Below are 21,424 nucleotides of genomic sequence, written 5' to 3' on the forward strand. Positions count from 1 at the left end.
CATATATTTATCCATATTCTGTAACACCTTACCGTGACGTTGGGGATTGGTTCTCCAAATTTTGGAAGTTCCTTCATGGCTGCAACAAAGAATAATTTGTAATTTCAATATCCAGAGTTTATCAAGTTTAGATATTTATAAATGCATCCAGCGAATCATTTTTTTGTATGTCTGATGTTTAAACTTAATACAGTACATGGGGCTTAGGAGTGTGATTTCCGTCTCTTCCAAACTTTTGCTACCTGGTGATGTGGAAGGAAATTAGCTACTGCTGACATTCCTAAATGTCTTGATGGTATAAAATAAGATTACCGAAAGCAGTCAAGTGTGATTAAAAGAAATAGAAATTAGTTTTACTTTAATGAAGCAGAGGCAAGTGAACCAAAAGACGGACTGTAATTGGCAAAGGTTCTTTATTGAAAAGAGTTGGGCTTGGGAGAATCTCATACATCACGAATACCTACAAAAGTGCTACCCAGAGTTCAACGGCAGCGGTGATGGTGGCACAAATTCATAGTCAATACTTGGATTTGCTGCGACTACTCGATATCAAAGTGCGAGGGGGAAAGGGGAAGCGTGGAAGCGGAATTACAATTGGATCCGGATATACATCATCTGCTTCTCAGACTGTATCTCATTCTTTCACCCCATTCCAAATCACATCACCAAAGTTTCTGTTTCAGGTTCCATTTTCAGTCCACCAGTTCCTCCCAAATACCACGTAATTATCGTCCACAGACTCTCCCTCTTTTGCATTAAAGCACACATTCCTCAACTGTTACTGAGCTGGTAGCAATCATATTTTTGGCCCACCAACTATTAGAAAACATTACCACGAAAAAAACATTTTCCCATGTTTTTGAAGTAGAAGATTTTGATGTACTCGATGGAGAAGATATGACAGGAAATAGAGGAGCATTGGAGATCCCTTTCACTTTCTCACTCTCGCTCTGGTTGACTGGATTGAGTCGACGACGACCCTCGAGACGGCAACAGATGGGCTCTTGAGAATTAAACGTGTGAAGCAGGCTGAGAAAAATTGAGGGTGATGTCCTAGCAGTGCTCAGCAGTACATTCCTATACAAATTACATCCGTGATCTCCCCAAGTTGGTAAATTAATGCTTTGTGTTGACAATTTCTGTATGTTTGGTCCTTTCTGTTATGTTCGGTAATAAGAAAATCCTTGGGTGTGAATCCAAAATGTGAATCATGACAAATTTGAGGTTTCAAAAGTGGATTGATTTCAAAAAGTTATTCTTTGGTTCTTTTCGTTATTGATTTTACTTAATTTCTTCCCCTCCAATTTATTTAATCCAGAAAGGCCAACTGGACCAATACATAAGTAGGATAGAAATCTGTTGCACTTCCTCGTTCATTTATCCCCTGTCTCTGCCTACGTGTCCTTGCACTTCCCCAACACGCTGATAAACTAACTCGACAATTACTCTCTTGATTGCCTTCTCTTTCGGAATATCAATTAAGGGTGGCGAAGAGGCGAGCTGGAGAAGAGATGAGGAGGACCGAAACTTAATACAATTCAATCCACCCTACGTAATGCACTTGCCGTCAACGGCGAATAGATATACGGAAGAAATAACGTAAATGCACTTTTCCGACTTTCCCTGCACATGCACTTCTCATTCAATTTCATAAAATAACAGGACCGTATGTTCATTTAGTGCTTTCTTTTAGTGCTCTGCCACATCTGTCTGCATAAATACGTGGTGCATTGAAAGTTGGAGGGATCGCGTGTGCTACACATATCGAGCAGAATTCGAGGCTTTCTTACATATGTAGATGTAGACCTTGCTAATAAGAGTAAAATATTGGCCAGCTTCCTTAAAGCGAGGTGCTATTTATGGATTAGAGATCAAGCCGTCTATGTTCACTATTTTTTCAAAAGTACATAGAATCACGTGACTTATTTGTCCTGCCTTGAAAAAATTTCTATGTAGCGAGATCTCCATATTGTTTATAGAAAAAATCCCAGCCAGCTTGCTTATAATCGACAAACTGAAGGAATTTTCTCCGTCCCCCACAACGCGAAACCTTGAGACAGACGTTTCATCCCCTTCCCCAGACGAAATCAAACAAGACAATGCAATACATAACCATCATGCGAGTCGTCGTGTAGTGAGGGAGAAAGTTGAAAAGGAAATAAATGAGAGGCAATCTAGTCACCCCAAGATACTTTTGGTGGGTGACTGCGGTATTCCAGCTGCTGCTGGTGTAAGATCTCAACCACAGCGGACTTGTACGTACGTAGGTAAAGTCAACATGATAGAACAATCGAAAATCGAAGCGAATCAAATTTCACTCTGATATTGGAGATTTGACATTGAAACATCAAGTCCTTCCATACACATAACCACAACCAACCCCATGTGACACCGCACAACTCCACGCCACACCATGAACCAAAACGAGAGATCGACTTACGGGCGGAAGAGGATAATTCAGGAAACCGAAACCAAAAATCGTATGGTTGACCTTACATGGCTTTGGTTTGCCTCTTTTTCCCCATCACTTGTGTGCATTGGGCTGAGAGAGGTACTCATTCATATGTCATTTTATTCTTCCGCCCTTGTAGTATTATTGGCAGGCAGTTGCTTTCACTGGCATGGAAGGATTCCCCCTTTCTTTCTTGTACATGTTCCTGGCTGGCTGCTCTTTCAAACTAATGTCCAATCTGCTCCTGATGTCCCGAAGGAAATAAGCAGAATTGTAAATATGGACTGATGTGTATATTGTGCGTGAGGGTTGAAGCACGAGACTTGCTTGTCCGATCTCAAATAAATCTTTCATCTTTGAAGAAATAAATCAAAGTTGAAGATTTCGGCACATGTTGGAACAATTAAATCTGTTAAAACGGAGCTTTCAAACCCACGCACAGAAAAATCTTTTATTGTGTGCCTTAAAAACTTTCCTCCAAAAAACAATAAAAAACAAAGTTTTGCATAAGTGAGGACAAAATGTTCTCCGAAAATCGGAACATACAAATACTTCAAACTTTTTATGGCTTCAAGCTTCATGCTTGAATTCAATAAATACACTTGATCCAATAAATTCAAAGTTATCAATACATTGCATACAAAATCTGCAGCAGAGCCCATTGTGAATAGAAATGTAGTAGTTCAACATTTTGTCCTTAAGCAGGGATGATGCAAATGTCTATGTGCGTGGATGTGAAATGCTTGAAATGTTGCCTTTTTCAGTGATTCGTTTGGATGATGCAGATGTGCCAGTGAAAGTCAAGAACTCACTGAAAAATGTCATTTTACGTCCCACATCACATCAGTGCACGGGAAAAGGGGTTAACTCTCCGGATTTAGAATTCAATTCACCCTTTAAACCTTTAAACTTTCCCTTTCACTCTATCGAGCTGCTTGTTGACTTCAATTCAGACTCAACCAGCACGGACTACGTACTTATGGATATATGTACCTTCGACCCACTCCCACTGCTCCTCCTGTAGTGACAACTCTCACAGTGATCGAACCTTCTTTTATATCTCATGCTCCGCATTTTATTTGTGACAATTCTCAGCCTTGAATTTGTTGAATTGAATCATGTTCTTCCAACGTGAGTTCCCCTTTCCTTTGAATTTTTAGCCCATGAAACTTTCACTCAGAAGAAGAAGAAGAAGTGTTTTATCAGCTAAAGCGATGACTATCTGACTGATGTACAGAGCTGCCTGGTAGAGTTTAAACTTTTAAAGGGTCTCGGTGCGCTGTTTACTCGGTTGGATGAACGCTCATCATACAACTGAACAAGCACTGATGTTGTGAGGTTATTGAAACAATATCACGCATACAAATTCATTTAGAATATTTATATTCTTCCCCCTATAAACTCTAAAGGCTGGGCGAATGTGTTTGGGTGGGCGAATAAGCAAACAAGCCCAACAGGTTAACCGAACATTTCCATCGCTAAACTGCGAGTAAGTAGAAAGCAACGAAGACTTTCAGCTTCTAATTCCAACGTTGAACCACATCAATAGAAAATCCAAATTATAAAACAAAATCTGCTTTAGAAATGAATGCGTGCCTATTATCATATATATTTCTATACACTTTCTAACACATTATAAATATGCAGTAACCTCCAGCCACGCATGTTAAATCATGTTATACTGTTCTACTCGGTATAATGAGAGCAAGCAGAGTTTAAAAATTATTTGGCTTAGGTCACCTCTTCTCTGTCAACAACGACTCCAAAGTATTTAGCACGTACAAAGGCCGTGTTTATTTCAGTTTAACTCTGTTGAACTACTTTGACTTCATCATCTCCTGTTGACAACAAAGAAGGGGAACAAAGACAAAGAAAGTTGTTGAGTGGTTGGTGACTGGCCGTGCGTGAACAAAACCATCAACATGGGTAATTAACTCAAGCAATTTCTCCCATCGTATACGAGCCTCTCCGTCCACATGGAGCATGACGGAAAATCCCTTTGTTTTGCTTTATTTCTCCATGTATGTCCCCTTTATTGTCGCTTTTATTCCATTTGTACTCGTAGTAAAAGTTCAGGGTTGAGTTACCTTCCGAACAGTTAAATTAGTATGAGACACTCGCTTTCGAGATTTCCAGAATTATGAACAAATCCTGAATCATGCTGCTCAGCTTATGTGTTGTTGTGGATTAACTGGTTTAACTTTGCACGGAAAGAGCTTTCTCGCAAGGTAATAAATTTCAACGCTTACTTCATTATTTCGATTCATTACTACGTGCATTACAGGATGTCTCGGTTGGTTGGGGCGAGATTAGCAAATGTGATTGAATCCTTAAACCATCCCTCGATTATAAGTCGTATGGGCACTTTCAACCAACGGAATCCCATACGCGCCGTGTTCATTACTCTTGTTGCGAAGGATAAGTATTTACAGCTGGAAATTATTTGACAATTTGATGCGACAAATTTTCAACGACAGTTCACGTCCTGATGATGAAAGTTGTCGTCATTACACTTACATTAACACATAGTTACTCAACTACGAGGACACTGGATTGCCAAATGTCTTTTCAGTCGAAAAGAGGTCTTGAGCTAGAGCAATTTAGATAATGGACACTGAAACCGAACCCTCATTCACTCTTTAGCTACGTACTGTACATTGAAAGAAGCACAAAACTTCACAAACACATCTACTACCGGCGTGTCCCGCAAATTTTTCTAAATCAAAATCAGAAACCAATGTTTTTCTTGGCACACTTATATTTTTATATTAAAATAATGACAAAATGAACAAAAGTGGTATAAATATATTTAAACATATAGAATAAAATTCTCCAGAAGTTTGCACAAGTATAATTGAATTAACAGTTCATATATACGGTAAATTACGAAAATCGATACTCAATATCTATTTGTTTCATAAAGTAATCTGCAGCAGTAAAAGGAACCAAGTAAATGTTTATTTGGGTGGTTTCTTACAGATAACGTACTTCTTAATGTTTGGAGGTTTTGGTTCGAATTTTATTTTCTAGATACCCACAAGCAAGAGAAAGCAGTATGGATGGAGATTCACGCACACATGAGAATGAAAGGAATATGTATTGGAATTGACAGATATATTCTCCTTAAGTGGAATATGATTTTTTTATTCAAGCCACCTTTGGAAAAAGACCCAGCTCTCTCTTTCTTCATGCATAAAAACATATGGTCTAAACGCAAAGCCAACTTTCACTACGCTTGACAATGTCCCCGTGAGACACGTGCATGTTGAATTGCCCCCTGCTGCTTGCATTTGCAGCCTTGTTCATTTATTGTACGGAAACTGTATAGCTCTGAGCAGCTTGATCTTCAAATATAGTAATTCGCATGTCCAACCACTTTGTTGGACATCAAGTCAGAAAATGCAAATTTTAGCTGATAAATAATTCCCACAATTTAAAGTAAGTATGGTGCTCCCTGTTAAAAGAAAAGTTACAGATATTCCTGTTCCAATGTCCCAATTGAAGAATTAGAGTTGACATAACAGAAATTTATTTTGGTGGGATTACTCTCTAAGAAATTAGCTTTTAATAATGGAACGGAATTCCTAAACAGCAAATGTCTTGGTCGCAATGTTTCTCGTCATTGAGATTCGTGTTCAGTCTGCCCCTAGCTTTACGGACATATTTTCTCCTTGAGACCAACTCATATCTTCATGTTCAAGTCAACAAAATAAGAACAAATGGAGACATCGGCTTATGCAATGGGAAATTTTGCATTCTGAGTGTGCACCATACGATCTGAATTCCAATGAGGTGGTCTGTTTACAAAGTTTATGTACATATTCCAAAAGCCCAAATAAAATATCGCTGTTTATTCGCTGTTTGTTAAAAAAATATAATTTATTAAGAATAATCACTATCATAGGTATATGCCACAGAACTATACTATACTATATATGGTATATGCTTTGGTCGGATCTTGGGTTTCATAGTCACATGTTGCATATTTTGTGAGGCTAAAGGATACTACATCAACATAAAGTATTGTTTTCCATATTTTTGTGCAGGTTTATATGCACACATATATTCATCGATAGTAACCAAGTTTAACACGAGAGAAGTTTGACCGAATGTAAATAGCCGTGGCTTGCAGCATCAAGAATACTTATGTAAGTAATATCCATACATGGAACTACACTATACATATGCATACATGAGTATTAGGACGTGTGTAGTATGTAACTTTGAACATGGGTTTCAGAAACCAACGTGTACGACTAAAGCATACCACAACACATGCAAATTAACTGGGAAAATGTTCCCAAGTGAAACCATATGCCACATTTCCTGCAACTCTGCTCCTTGGTTGGAAGGACCGAGCTGCTGGAGTCAGTTTTATTACTTCACACGCTGCATCCAAGACTTTACGCACTTTCTCCTGCCGAAAAGCCGCTCCTTTCGTCCGTCTAAATTTAAATTATTTAGAACTACAGCAGATGCATTTATTATGGGTGTACAGTAGCAGCAGCAGCAGCGTGGCAAGAAAATGTACCCCGTCAAAATAAAATCAGCCGAATAAAATGACAAGAAATGTATCAAATAGAATAACAAATTGGTTGTGATACCAAAAGAAAGGGTAAAAAATAGGAGAGGGTTAAATTTCCAAACTTTTATGGAAGCCCATCCTTTTATAAAACGTTGGCATAAGATTATTAGACGAAATATAATGATAATCTGGGGTAAGAATATGATAGGAGAGTGAAAGTGCCGAATGCATTTCTCATTGTTGAGAAAGTAAGTAACTCGTCTCGCGGAGGTCTTGGTGGGCAAGTGAAGTGCATTGTGCCGAGTCAAAGGCCATGAAGCGACGTTAAGGGATGAGAAGTCAAGCAAGACGGAAAAGTGAGGATAATGGTGAGTAATACCTCCCACTTGGAACACATTCTCTCATTTTCAAACCAATTCCCCCCAAGAAGGACGGGAGACATCGAAGACCAGCAAGCAAGAACACAATTCAGATGAAAGCAAGCCCAGAAAAATGCATAATCATGCTCTCGACCGGGTATTTTTTATTTCTAATCCCATTTCAAACTAAATACAGGTAAACATGGAGAAAGTATGAGCTTGCACATAATGCTTTATGCACATAGAAAGATAAACGTTATAGATTATGCGAGCTTATTAGTGAATGGTTAGAATTTAGCAAGTATAGATTTAAGTACGTCGTACTTAACCGCGTATATTTCCTGGATAGAAATCCTGAGTGAAAACTATTGAAATTGGATTCTCCAATCTCAATCAAACATCAAATTATTAAGAAGTGTTGAATTTCATTGTAAACCTTGACAAAGTGTGTTTCAGACAAGAAATTAACAGCAACCTGCAGAAACTTGTCACCTGTCATGAACAACAAAGTCTTCGAGATTGTGACGCTCGATCGGCTAAATATTTTGAATTATTTATCTAAATGCTAAGTATGCAAATATTTTTCGAGATCTATGTAATAATTAAATGTAACATTTTAATTATCCGAGAAATGATTATTTTTATTGATGTATTTATACTATTTCACTCAATCAGAATTTGCATAATATTTTGAGAACAGATTAATAAACAACTCTTTCTATTTTAAAACAGATGGAATGGACATTTCGAATCTGCGATTGTATTAGCAACCTGAAATAATAAAAACGGTGCATTACATCCATCGGTAGCCATTTTCTATACAGATTTGGTTGCAGTTATTGAGGACATGATCCCTGAAAGTGAGAAATGAGACTCCACTCGGTCCAACAAGGCAGAAGTCAACTAATTTATCCCAAGTCAAACGCACGCATTCACCAAAGCCGGGCTGGATCAACAATTTCTAACCCTTCGATTTCCTCATAAATGCGTGCGTACGTATGCTGCTCTCCTTCCACAAGCTCCTTGACTTTCTCTTCACGAATCTCAAAACTCTTGTAGCGTAGAACAACGTGTTACTTTGAGCCAAGTGCCACTCACTTTCTCGGGTGTTTCATCATCTAGTGTTTGTAGGATCTTAATCGTAACCGATATGCAAAATGCCCCGACTCTCATTATTTACACGCTTTGAGCCTTATAGCTATACACAATATGAGTAATAATTTTTCATGCTTGACATTGCCTGATATTTGGACTTTCTTTTCGGTAAAATTGGCACTTTAAAGAAAATGAGACCGGAAATTCGATAATTGTGCAATTTATACTTAGGGTTTCGATACATGCACTTATGTATGTAGATGCACTGAGGAAATGAATTATGACTTTCAATTAAGAAGGAACAGGATACATATTTGTTCATTTATCGAGCACCAACAGATGGTAAGTTTCTAGGTTGACATTGTACGAATAATTACCTTTCGCTTTCACATTTGTACCTGACAATAAAATACTCTTCCTCATCACATGTTCATATGTTTTACTTGTACACATGTAGTAAATTACATCTCGTCATTTCCTGTAAGAATCAACATGTTCAACTTATCAGCAGACTTCTGTTTTAATTAATGATCAAATTTTGATAACTAAATATAATCTGAATCGGTTCAGCTACAGTCGCTTCTTGAGCAGTAAAGATGCACATTTCCACACGCACCCGTTCATTCTAACCATTTTATTCGCATTTCGAGTGCGTGCACTAGTTTCTTGATGAACGAGTTGACATGCAAAATAAGTTGTTTGTTGCGCAGGGAGTTGGAATAATGGGATTTGGTTATGAAATCTCAAATCTCTTCTCACGACTCCTGAACCAAAAAAACGAGGAGGACTCTCTGGCGTCCATGCATATATGCATGTACACTGTATGGTTGGGGCTGGTTAGAAATATATGTATCCTTGGCTGTGCATCATGGGGGCCGCTTTCTTCCATCCACGGAGACACTTTTGAGAATGAAAAGACTGGGTTTGCTTACACCACACTAAGCCCAGCAATGTGCATGCATGATGGGTTGACAGATCAAAGAATGAGGAACGAAATGGCCAACTGGGATTTCGCTTTTTTGAGTCAAGCCAGCCAAAAGAAAGGAGGAAATTGAGCCTTCCTCCCTTTATTTACGAATCACAAAACTATCTCTATCTCTCGCTCTCTCCTCTTTTGGACAGAATAATTGGACTTCTTCTTAAGCAAGCAAACTCCATTTCAAAAGTCAACTTGAGGAAGCTGCTGAAGGTTGGAGAAATTTTACTCTGCTGCTAATGAGAATTTCAAACCAGAGCTTTCTTTCCTGTCTGTAACTGACGACTCAGAAAGGCGAACCAAGTAACTTATTCAAACTGCTCAAATACTAAATCATACATCAGGAGTACTTTAAGAGTAATTTATTGTTTTTAATTTCTCACAGATAGTACAAGACATTTTGACGTATTTAATGAGAATGTGCGATTTTTGGGTCACATAATGAAATGCAATTTTGACAATTTATTGCAAAATTATAAGCTGTGTAATAGTAACGCAATAAAGGTTGATTAGCTAAAAGATTCAGATACTTGATCTGACATTGTATCATCAATAATCCTCATGTAGTTTACTGAAAGTCAACTCGATAAAACGCTTGGTACCCTCTTATTGCGGGAATAATAAGCTGTTAACCGAGAAAATCATCTCCAATTCAATTGAATTTGAATGTAAGTGTGTATATTTGTTAAGGTTTTTACGCTTTTTTCCGGTATTAACGTCAGTGTTAAAGGCAAATAAATAAACATTTTCGTATTCGGTCTTGCTTACTTTCACGAGCATCTGAACGTCACATTGTTAGAACTGCAGTCTCAACAACTGCTAATAATCAGCCGAGTCAAGAAGCCAGAAGCCAGTCTTCTCATTATGGTTCGTATTAAGAGAAATGATGAACCCAATAAAAGGCAATTTATTCCCCATTTTATGACTTGATCGCTCCCAGTCCCTCATCCTTTCTCCTTTATTGGGGCAAGGTTAAGAAAAAGTCAAAGGAAGCTCATTGTGTGCTCTCCCACTTCGTCTACGTTCTTTCGTATGTACGTATGTAGTGCTTTGGTTTGACTCAACTGTAGATCAGAAGTCGGTAAAATTGTGTAAGAGAGGAGAACCACTCCATTACCAACTCCAGCCTGACTTTGGGTATGACTTACTGCAGCAACGAACTTATAAACTCTTACGTTTTACAGCTTTCATCGTCGTCGTCGTCGTCGCCATCATCTTCTTCCAACAGACTCTGCCCTATGCAAATCATCGTGCTCATCATTATCATCATCATCGGGTTCTTTCTCCTTCTCCTCCTCGAGCCCTTTCCGTCCGTAATGGGTTATAGATGATATTATGCAATAACCATGTTGGCTTATCCGCTACCTTCCTCTTCCACGTCTCTCCCACACAATGAGGCAATAGGCTAACTTGATTTGAGTCATTTAAATTATCTCCAAAACATTTAAAGTTATCTGCGTGTGTGGACAAACACGAATTTTGTGAAATTGTGATGATAAATTTATATAGATCGCGTCAAATTTATTTCAAATATATATTTCTTTCCTTTGATCTAGCTAAACTAATCCATTTTTCACTTTGAGGATAAGTACTTAAAACTGAACATGCACACAATTTTCAAGTGATCTTGTGGAAGACGATGAAGCAGCTACGACCGGAATTGGTAGCAAAAGTGAAATACAGGTTGGAGTTTGTCACATTTCGTGTATTTATTTCTAGGAATATGGCAAAGTGAAGCTGCAAAGCAAATGTGAGCACTCCCCTTCCCCCACATACATACATTTCCATATAAAGAGCTATTAAATAAATATCTTAAATTCAAATTGTGTAAAAGTAAAATCCCTCGTGACATTGCATTACATTCATTTAGGAATTTGAATTCCAAACTAGCTGGGAAGTTATGTGTACACATACACCAATCGTATGTATGTATAATACTGTTGTTAAATGTACCATGCACAAAATGAGAATGATGCAGTTGTTGGCTTGGAACTTTTCGTCTGAATTTCTCTTTTATAATCCACCCGTATATTCTAGAAGTGAAGCAAAAGTGCTATTTTCATGCTAAAAATGTTTAAAATTTTAATAATCCATTTCCATCCAGTTAAATTAGATAAAGAAACAATTCTCTGGGGAAACCTTTGCCCTTCCAAACTTTGCGCAACAATACATCTCCACGGTCCTCCTCTACATCCCTTATCGTCCTTGTTTTCTCCAACACAAGACCACTCGACACGGAACAATAAACCGTACACACGTATGTGCATATGTAGCTCGAGCAAATTGTACAATATCGGAACAACAACATCAACCCTGCTCCTCACCATCGCCCGCCAACTTGACGAGGCCCGACAGAGCAAAGTGCATATATTATGAAAACGAAGGGGATTAGAACTACTACCCTTCGACATGAGTTCGCAAGCTGGAGGCGGCTCAAAACTTTCTTCTTGAAACTTTCCTCTCATCTTCTCTCATTTCTCCACTCACCCAATCCATTATTCTTGAACTATTATTATTCACTCACACTCGAGTGCGTACCAAGTTCCGAATTAGTTCATTATCGGAGCATCTCATCTTTATAAAAATGTCATTAGTGGATTTATAAAAATAACGACGAGTTTTCCGAATTTTGGACCCTAAAATTGAATGTTCAATTGAACCCTCCGAATTTGAACTAGTCTGATTTCAATTCCTTTTTAGCAATGCATGATACGCTGATATTTGCATTTTAAAGATCTTTTAATGCAGATATTATTAAGTAGTATGCATCCACCTCTGGAATTGGCACAATACATGTACTTTTATTCCTTGAACAGATAAATCTGCTGCATTGCTCAAAACAGGCCGTATATGAAACCTCGTGGGATCAGTGAATGAAGAGATAGTCCACATGCACACACATGCTTCAAACCAAGACGTGTAATTCTTTGTGCAGTCTTACTCTCACTCAAGAAGAAACGAAAACAAGCCTTAAAATTCCTTAGACTTTCTGAGTTTGCAGAGGATCAACAGTCACGCTAAAAATACGGTCACAATAATGTCTCTTTACATTCCGATTAGAACTTCTAAATTTGAACTATGTCCACAATGCACATTTGCTCTAAGGTGGTAGAGCTGTTTGAAATTGTACAACAAAAGTAATGTGCCAAACCAAGGATAAAACGGCACAAGAAGTATTTTTTTTGCACAGAAATCTTGATAAAATTCCTCACAGGTTTAGTTCTGCTACCCTCGGAATAATAATCAGTCACCCTGGAAAGGGAATATCTGTATACCCTCGTTCCAAACCAGGGGGCTAGCCGATGCAAGTATGTCCACGACTCAGGATCAGTCAACTGCATGTTTTTCTAAGCCAGCTTCTGCGAGCCTTTAAAACGATTTCAACCTTAAGAAACAAAGTGCATTGCATCCCTGCTTGATAAAGCTTATTTCAGTGGTGAGAGAGATACATGGAGGACGTAGTTTGAACTTGGAGAACCACGGTTACAATTTCAAGGTTCAAAACTTGAGTTGACATCGTTCGTCCTTTTTTGTTCATGCTTTAGACTTTTCAACCAAGTTTAACTTAATCCCACAAACCCAACTTGTTTTTATGTTAGTCTCCTTGTTCTGTTGGTCCTCGTCTTCCTTGTTCTCTCAAAAGGAAAGCAACAAAATACAGCACAGATGTTGTAAACATTTAGTAGCGGAATTTGCAGTCCATGAGCATTTCTACCGCATTACTGGGCAAAGAACATAAAGTAAAATCATCGTAAGCTTCCTTCTTCATTTTGTTATTAGGTGTTTTTATATGTTTTTGAAATCTGTCTGAAATTCGTTATTGTGGACGAGTCTGTAGAGCACAGCCGATTTTTTTACTCTGCGTAACCGTATACAACTGCCAGCGGGTGATTATGTATCTGTAAACATTATTGCAAAATTCATCTTTTCAGACCTTAAATTTACCCATTTGAATTCAGGATGGTGGGGATCATTACAATTTTTGAGACGCAAGTGCAAAAGTGATGGTTGGTATTGATGGCTGGGTTTGGGGTATAGACGTATAAAATGTATACGGGGCTTTGCGATGGAGAAAGCAGTATTGAGTGAGCTGCATGGTTGTTGATGGAGCAAGATGGATAGATGGATGGATAGATAGGGGTGGTTTTTTGGGTATGTGTAGTGCAGTGGTAGGTCGAATGTGGGAATAAGTAATTTAAGTAATGCACCAACTTGAAACCAACGCAGGTTTCGGCTTCATCCTCTTTCTCCTCGGTATTTTTAAATAAGCATCAACATCAACAAACTATGTGAAACAAGAGAAAGGAGCCGAAGAAGCAGCAGCAGCAGCAGCAACATAAAATAAATGCGAATAAGAAGACGATGCGGGGCATTGCTTTGCACCATTCCGCCACCACTTACTTATCGCACCCGCAGATGTGGAAACCAAACTGCATACATTCACCACCACACAGTCAGTAGCAGCAGGCAGGACCAAATTTCTTTGCTCTGGACAACTTTCACCCTGAATACGACTAACAAATCCTGATTCACTACCACGACAAAGGACATAAAAGGGAAATAAATGTACAAAAATTATTACAATTTACGAACAGTTGAAAACTTGTTATTAGCAGCTGAGTAGAGAAAGAAGAGAAAAAGGGAGAGCAAAGTGTAAAGTAGCAGTTTATTAGTGAGTTTGGTCGGAATGTGACGCGCTTACTTATGCAGAACAACACGAAAGTAGGAATAGGTACATTCCGAGCCAGCTCAACACCTTCTTCTTCTGGGGGAAAGTCAACTCTCTGGTGAAGACGAGACGATGGGAGCACGAAGAACGGGAAGCAGGCTTTACGCAAAGAAAAGTAAAGTAACAAATGAAATAAGTAACTCAAAAGCATGGCGCAACTTAATAAACTATGCAAAACTTTCTCTCCTCCTCGGCCCACCTTTCATTGTCTTACAATATTACCTAATATGTGCGTGGAAGTAATGAGAGGAGGAGGAGAAGGGTGGTGGAAAACCTTGTCTGACATATTGGCCTTCGGTTTAACATGACTGTTTTCCTCGTCAACTGTTTCCTCTGCAGATACGTCTCATGTAAAAAAAATTCTTGCGTACTCGTGAAAAGGGAAATCCGTATGACTTTGTAATATTATCATTTTTATGGCAATATACACAGCAAAGACCTTGGAGATCTCTTTCTGCATTGCCAGAACCGAGCCATATAAAATTGCATTTATCACATTAAAAAGAACAAAATAAAATTGTCCTGTTTTGTTAGACTTTCCATATTTCTCCACCATTTTTGTGCTTTGAACTTTGTCATTTTTTTACAGTCATCATCATCGTAATAACGGTGCATGCCCTGCGTGAGTTGGGAGGGAAGAGGTGAGCGTAATTCTGTTTTATTTTTGAAATGCTTCCCATTATGCCTGGGTGAATGAACGAATGGGAAGAAGATGCCCGAGGTGGGTTTGAAGATGCTATTTACAAAGTCTTATTGCAAAACTACATTAAATATGGGAACTGCCACCCTGAACGACGCCTGTCCCAAGCGGTGGCAAAACTTATGACTCCTAGGGCAATAACTACGTATGTATACACACATACATATATATTCCAAATATATGTATGCATCTATCTACACATATGCAAATATGCACTTGAGATTAGTGGCGTTGTTCTTAATGCGAATAATATTTCTTAACCTTACCATTAAACCCCAATTATCACGCAAACGAACTTTACAAATAATTTTACTATATGCTTCATATTAGGAGGACATATGGATTTTGGGCGCCGTACGACTTACACCGTATGTATAAAACCGCTTCTTATTTGGGCAAAATTCAACTGACAAACTTGATAGTTTTAATTTCACCTGAGTTTGAGTATGTACATACAAAACTTTCAGTGTTACCTATTGACAAAGACGGATGAACTTTAAGCAAACTTTGGATTGGAGAATAAAGTAATGAAAACCGCATAAAAGCAACGATGTGGTACTTTCGTTGTGAAGTCAAAGGTTGGGCGTGTCGAATATCACATGTATATTGAAACAGACTTTATGCACTTGATACTTTGTTGATACCGATATGGAAAATCAGGATTAGCGATAACTTGATAATTTCCTGAATTGCATCTTATTCAGCTCTGACAATCTATAAACTTGGATTAAACTTTAGATTACGTCGAGACAGAGTTAGACAAGCAGAACTAATGCGATTGTCAGCAGCAAACAAGAAAAAGCAATTAATTTCAAAGTTCAAAATTTCGTCGATGGAAGATTGTTCATTTGTAAATAATTTGTTTCCTCTGTAAGCCGATGCCAAATAAGATTTAGTTCTTGTTAAAGACAGGTGACTATGACTAGCAAAAAAAATTTGAAAATTGAAAAATTTAATCTGCGATAATTTTACAAAGAACCTTGAAGAAATCGTTTGTGCGAGATGCTGACGACAGCAGCATGTATATGTACATGTATTTTTGTCTATGTGCATATCTACACACCCAGCATAGTTGCATTTATGGAACAACGATTCAACGTCACAGCTATAATCATGCAGGCACGATTTGAAATTTCAATTTTGTGAAAGCAGTATGGCTGTGGCTTCCATTTAAGATCGACCTCCTGGTGATTTCCAATATGCAAGAAAATAGCATTTTGCGACTTGCATTCAATCTACGTACGTAAAAATATATTTTCAAACGTTGACATAACGCAATATGTTAGAACTGTTAGGATTATTTCACTGTAAGACCTTGTACATTCATTCGATTTAAAAAATAATAATGAAGCAGGCCTTACTTGCAGGTCTTAAAGTTGAACGAAATGACGAAAACTGTTAAAAAAAGTACACCTACACAACCCATTTGACATATTGCTATAAATTTACCTCGTAGACAGACCACAAGTTGGAAACAACGCCATTTGCACATGGTTCCTCGCTGGAAAAGTACAATCAAGGAGGCAATCTTATTTTAGGTCCCAACCTCATTTAGTACTATTCTACTGATACCAATTACAAACTGATTCAATCCAGTGCAAGGTTTAATCCGGAAAACCAACCAATTCCTTACCAATTAGTCGTCCTAACAGCTGCTGTCACTTTCACCGCATGCCATTCCTTCCAGAACCTGTCCTGACCTTATTAAATTCCCATTTAGATTTAGCACTCTGCTTCCCATTCGCCATCCCATCATGGATTCCGTACTATTATTATTCCGCCGCACTTTTATCCAATTCCATTCTTGCAATTGTATGCTGCAAATGATGTGCGTATATGCACCAAATCAAACTCAAATTGAGTTTAAGAAATGAATTAAGTAAAATACTTCCCAAAAATCTAGAAAATGTTTTAGATTTTAAAAAGTGGCTGTTTAATCTTTCATTATCAAAGTTCTCAGCCTACCAGGATGAAAAAATTCGCAAGAAACTGTCCGTTTCATTAGCTGCCTGGCTAACATTTGCAACGATCTTGCCTTTCAACAAACCCTTACAAGTTTTTAGCCCGAGTCAGGGCTTATGTACCCGTCATGTCCGTCTGTCTGTCTGGTTTGCGATAACTGCCGTAAAACTAATCCGATCGACTTGAGATTTTGCACAAATGTAGTATGGGTCAAACGAGGAGCTAAGTTCGAAGATGGGCGAAATCGGTCAAGTGGTTGACCGGTGGGGGTCATCGGAGTGGGTGGGGTATTATACATCAAAATTTCAAAATTGTCGTAGAAAGCTGAAATTTGGTGCAGAGGTTGATAATGGTTTGTAATGAAGGAATACAAAGTAAAATTGCAAAAATTTTCATCTGGAGGGACCCTAGGGGGTGACCCATACCGACTTTTAAAACTTATCCAATGGAGCTGAAATTTGGTACATTGGTTGTTAATGACTACCAATGGAAGAATATGAATTGAAATTTGACACATTTTCACCTGGACAGACCCTATGGGGTGACCCATACCAATTTTTCAAATTCGTCAAATCGAGCTGAAATTTGGTAGACAATTTACTTATGGCTCCTAATGGAACAATATGCATTAAAATAATAAAAATTTTCATCTGGAGGACCTTATTGGGCGACCCAATAAGGTGACCAGGGGGAAAAATATGTGTGCACCAACAAATGTATACCTAGTCACCCGCGTGGCTGGAATTTATATATTTTGCGTCTAATATTACTAGGATAATATCCTGAAAGTTTTAAGAAAAAATATACACTCGTTTCAAAGTTATGGTCACAGTCGATACTGGTGACCAAGGGAAAAAAATGTGTGCACTTACAAAAATTTAGTGATAGTGGATAAATTTTGGTATATGGGTTACTAAAGGCTCTTAATTGAAGAATTCGAAGTTTAAAAAAATTTAATTTGAAAACATATGTATTTGCGCCTGACTCGGGCTATATCAAGTCTGTACTGTAGGTTTTACTAGTTTAGTTAATCTTTGAATGCACCCATGAACCAGCGATTGGTGCAATTAGAGAAGAAAGTTGTTAGTTAAGCTGCCTTTTGGGATTTTTCTTGTGGTCAAGCCATTTGACTTCACGCTGCCCTTCTTCCGTACTTCTTACTCGTACGATTCCCTCATCTCGGTAATGCCTAAACCCCTCAGGAGGCTGAGATTGGCCATTGAACGCATCAAATCGATCGTTAGGTAATTGCACCTAGTTTACTCACACTTACATTTACACACGAGAAAAGAAGGTGGCTTGTAAGGCTTTCTTGAATTGCAACTAGCGTAAAGCATCAACTTCTGTGTGTAATGCTTTCTCAATCCCAACAAGATCGTAGTCTCCTCAATTGCAAGGATGGACATTTTCTCCTCAATGCGTTGGCACGTGAATAGTACAGTGAATTTGAGTGGAATGGAGTGGGCAGGACTGACCCTTCCTTCCTTCTTCTACCAATTCTATCCAAGCATTTGACCCTGCATACGTGTAAGTTGTGCTACAAGATTTAGATGTACACTCCACCATTCAATTCAGCTCAACATTAGATTCAAACAAGATCAAGATTTCAATGCGCGATCTAAATCTAATCTGATCAAGATATACCAGACTCGCGATCACTAGCCTCTTTTTCTATCATAGACTGGAATCCATGAACTTTCTCCAAAAACGAGAACCGAATTCAAACTAAAATACAACACGAACGGTGCGATCAGAACAACTGTTCGATATAAGCGCTTGCTTTTCTACAGGGTTAGCTACGATCTTGATCGGACTCTTCTCCAGCAGTGGATGCCTACCTGTGATTAGATTACAAAGACAACTAACCACCCACTTGCACCCGTGTATAATCCGAGACACACAACCTCATGTTAACCGTTGATGCACTATCCAGATAACGACAGGACGAAGTAGTCCAATTTTCAATAATTTGTCTTTAGCACGCACACATTTGGACGTTCTCACATCAACACGAAATACATTTAGGGCAATGGAGATTATCTCAAGATAAAGATTTCAATCTATTTATTCCGATAATTGTCGACGCATGTATGTGAATGTGACTATTATACCATTTGTCAATAAATGTTGCTTATCAGAGCGGAAATCTGCTAGAATCCTACCTAAGACGCTGTCCAAAGGACCAATTTTCGCAAAGGTAAATTTCAAACGAGCCAAAACCAGGATTACGACAGGATTGATGAAATTCTAGTATAAATATTTTATCAGGCCAAATAAATTTGACTTGAAATTGCATTCTAAGGGCAACAAATGTCACTCAGTAAAAGATACTGCTGAAATTCACGCGACGAATGCAAAATGTCCGACTCTTGTTGTGTGTGAGGAAGTAAAACGGATAAAGTAAGTAATACAAGTGGTGTGATATGCTGAATGTTGAGCGTGTGTGTAATATTACACACATCAAGCTTATTGATTTTCAATAAGGTTTATTTTTATTTAGAACCCATACACTCGGCATGTCCCTGTATTTCCCATTGTGTTGTGATGGGTTTATGGTGTATTAAGATGTTCACCAAGGATGAGGTTGTACGTAGATGAGGAATGACACGAGCTCGACTTGAACCAACTCAACCTCAGAGTGAGATCATCCTTACGTAACGTATTCCTCTTCTTCCACCTTCTGTCTGGAGGAGGAGGAAGAACTCATGCTTGAGAAAATCCACTTTATTTTAAATATTAATGCGGTGTGTCTCCCTCCATAATGTGGTGGATCGACTTTGCATCAAAAAATTCGGTCAGAAAAGTGCGTTTGGCAGAGCAAATGTGAAAAGTATGCTAACCGTACGATATTACTGCGACTCATGTTTTTACCTCATCCAGCCCATTGTATTGCCGTTATTATTGGTTCTCAATACTTTCAAAAACTCTGAAATGTGAGTAAACCAAACACTCGAGAGAAGAGTGGTGGAATTCTGCCGCACCGCAGTCAGGAGATAAAGCAAATCGCATCATCATAAATCACACGTCTTGCCGGAGCGCCCGATGGATCTCTTCCGAAATAAAGATTTTTCCAATCGACTTGACCCCTTGAGAGCGAACGACAACGAATAAGTGCTGAACTGAACAAAGCAAAGTACAAAAAGCAGAGCGAGGAAACACAATGCGAATAATGTCACCCACGCCCGGTTATACGCTTCATAGTTCATGGGCGTATTTAGTTCAGAGGAAGGATTGTGGAGAAAATGACTTCTAATCAACCCAGACAATGCTAAGCTGTTGAGTTGCAATACAAGCCCAGTCAGCCAGAAATTTTCGTGATTTATAAATTGCAAGTACATAACTTTCACTTGGAGCTGTTTCATATTTCAGCAAAGAAAATCAAAATCGGAATGAATCTTTAATGGCAAAATCTCTTGTACAAGCTATTGAAAGGTTTAGGGACACCACAATACATATAACAACAAAACAACTAAACCAACAGATGCATATATGTATTAAAGTATACACATCTTTAGTTTTTAAAGTAACGCATTCTATTATTTTACTAATACGCACAGTCCACCGTTGCAATGACAAAAGTATTCCACTGAAACAGCCCAACATTCTGACAAATAGTGACCTTTACTCTTCTTAGTCATTCACTAACGGACAAGAGAGCAAACTTTCCCCATGACCAACTGGTTCACCAAAAAATCGAAATCTCTGTCTCTCTCACCCCATTTGTACGTCTCTTTTCCATACGCATTCATTCAATGTGTTGACTATTTACTCTCCATTTCTCAGTCACTCACAGGACTGCAGTGGAGAGCACCGTATACAATCAACAGAATGACAAATGGACAAAGAAGGAGGACAAATAGTGCCAGTAATGGTGGCAGTGGTGATGCGTGTCCGTTGTACAAAACCCCGTTTACTCACGTTTATTTCATTTGAGATACTCAAATCTTTACTGCATCCGCTCCTATTCTTCATCCCAGTTCTTCGGATATGGCTTGCTCATGGGTGAAGTCGTCTCGAATAAGTCTGCGAGTTTTCTCACCTATGATCCCTGAGCAGCCAGGGACAAGTGGATGCATTTGTTGGGCTGCGGAGTGGGAGAGACGAGAATCTTTGGTTCAAAATCCGATAAAAGCAATTCCAACCCCGAGGCGAGGATCTCTGCATGTCAACCCAGTTCGCTATGTGGGTGGTGAGCCAGTTGCGACTGAGGCGTGGGGATGCAGCGGAGAAAGAGCAAGCAGAAGGGAAAGTGAGGGAGAGAAAGTGCAGGGTTAAGTTTTATCACCCTCCGTTCTCAGTCGTGGGAAGAAAACAGAGCCCGGCTGCTTCGTCTCCTTTTGAACGGAGTACATAACGGAAACCATGTGCCACCAACCTCCAATTCTCCATTTTCTTACTTGGGCAGGACAGCAGAGGACTCAACAGTTTTCCATTGATATCGACTTCGACGCACCCAACCTTTAAAACGTCGCCTTCACTTTGTAATGGGGCCTTCCCAAATAAATCATGCACTCGGAACGAACTCTCATTCACCGTGATAAATTGCCAAAAATATTGCTTCTCCAACTTTTCTTTGATTACATATTCCATTTATGACGGAGGAAAGCAACTTATATGAGACGTTGT

At 38.7% G+C, this 21,424-nt stretch overlaps 1 protein-coding gene across 1 annotated transcript in view; it reads right to left on the reverse strand.

Annotated features, from left to right (window-relative positions):
* The window catches only part of LOC110841632 (lachesin), a 56,530-nt gene that overhangs the window by 26,573 nt on the left and 8,533 nt on the right, over window positions 1-21,424 (reverse strand). Inside the window, exon 2 of the mRNA XM_022087315.2 lies at window positions 33-79. Within this exon, the coding sequence (XP_021943007.2) occupies window positions 33-79 (47 nt within the window). The remainder of the gene's footprint in view (window positions 1-32; window positions 80-21,424) is intronic.

The sequence above is a fragment of the Folsomia candida genome, unplaced genomic scaffold (assembly GCF_002217175.1).
Source record: "Folsomia candida strain VU population unplaced genomic scaffold, ASM221717v1 Fcan01_Sc001, whole genome shotgun sequence".
Classification (NCBI taxonomy): domain Eukaryota; kingdom Metazoa; phylum Arthropoda; class Collembola; order Entomobryomorpha; family Isotomidae; genus Folsomia; species Folsomia candida.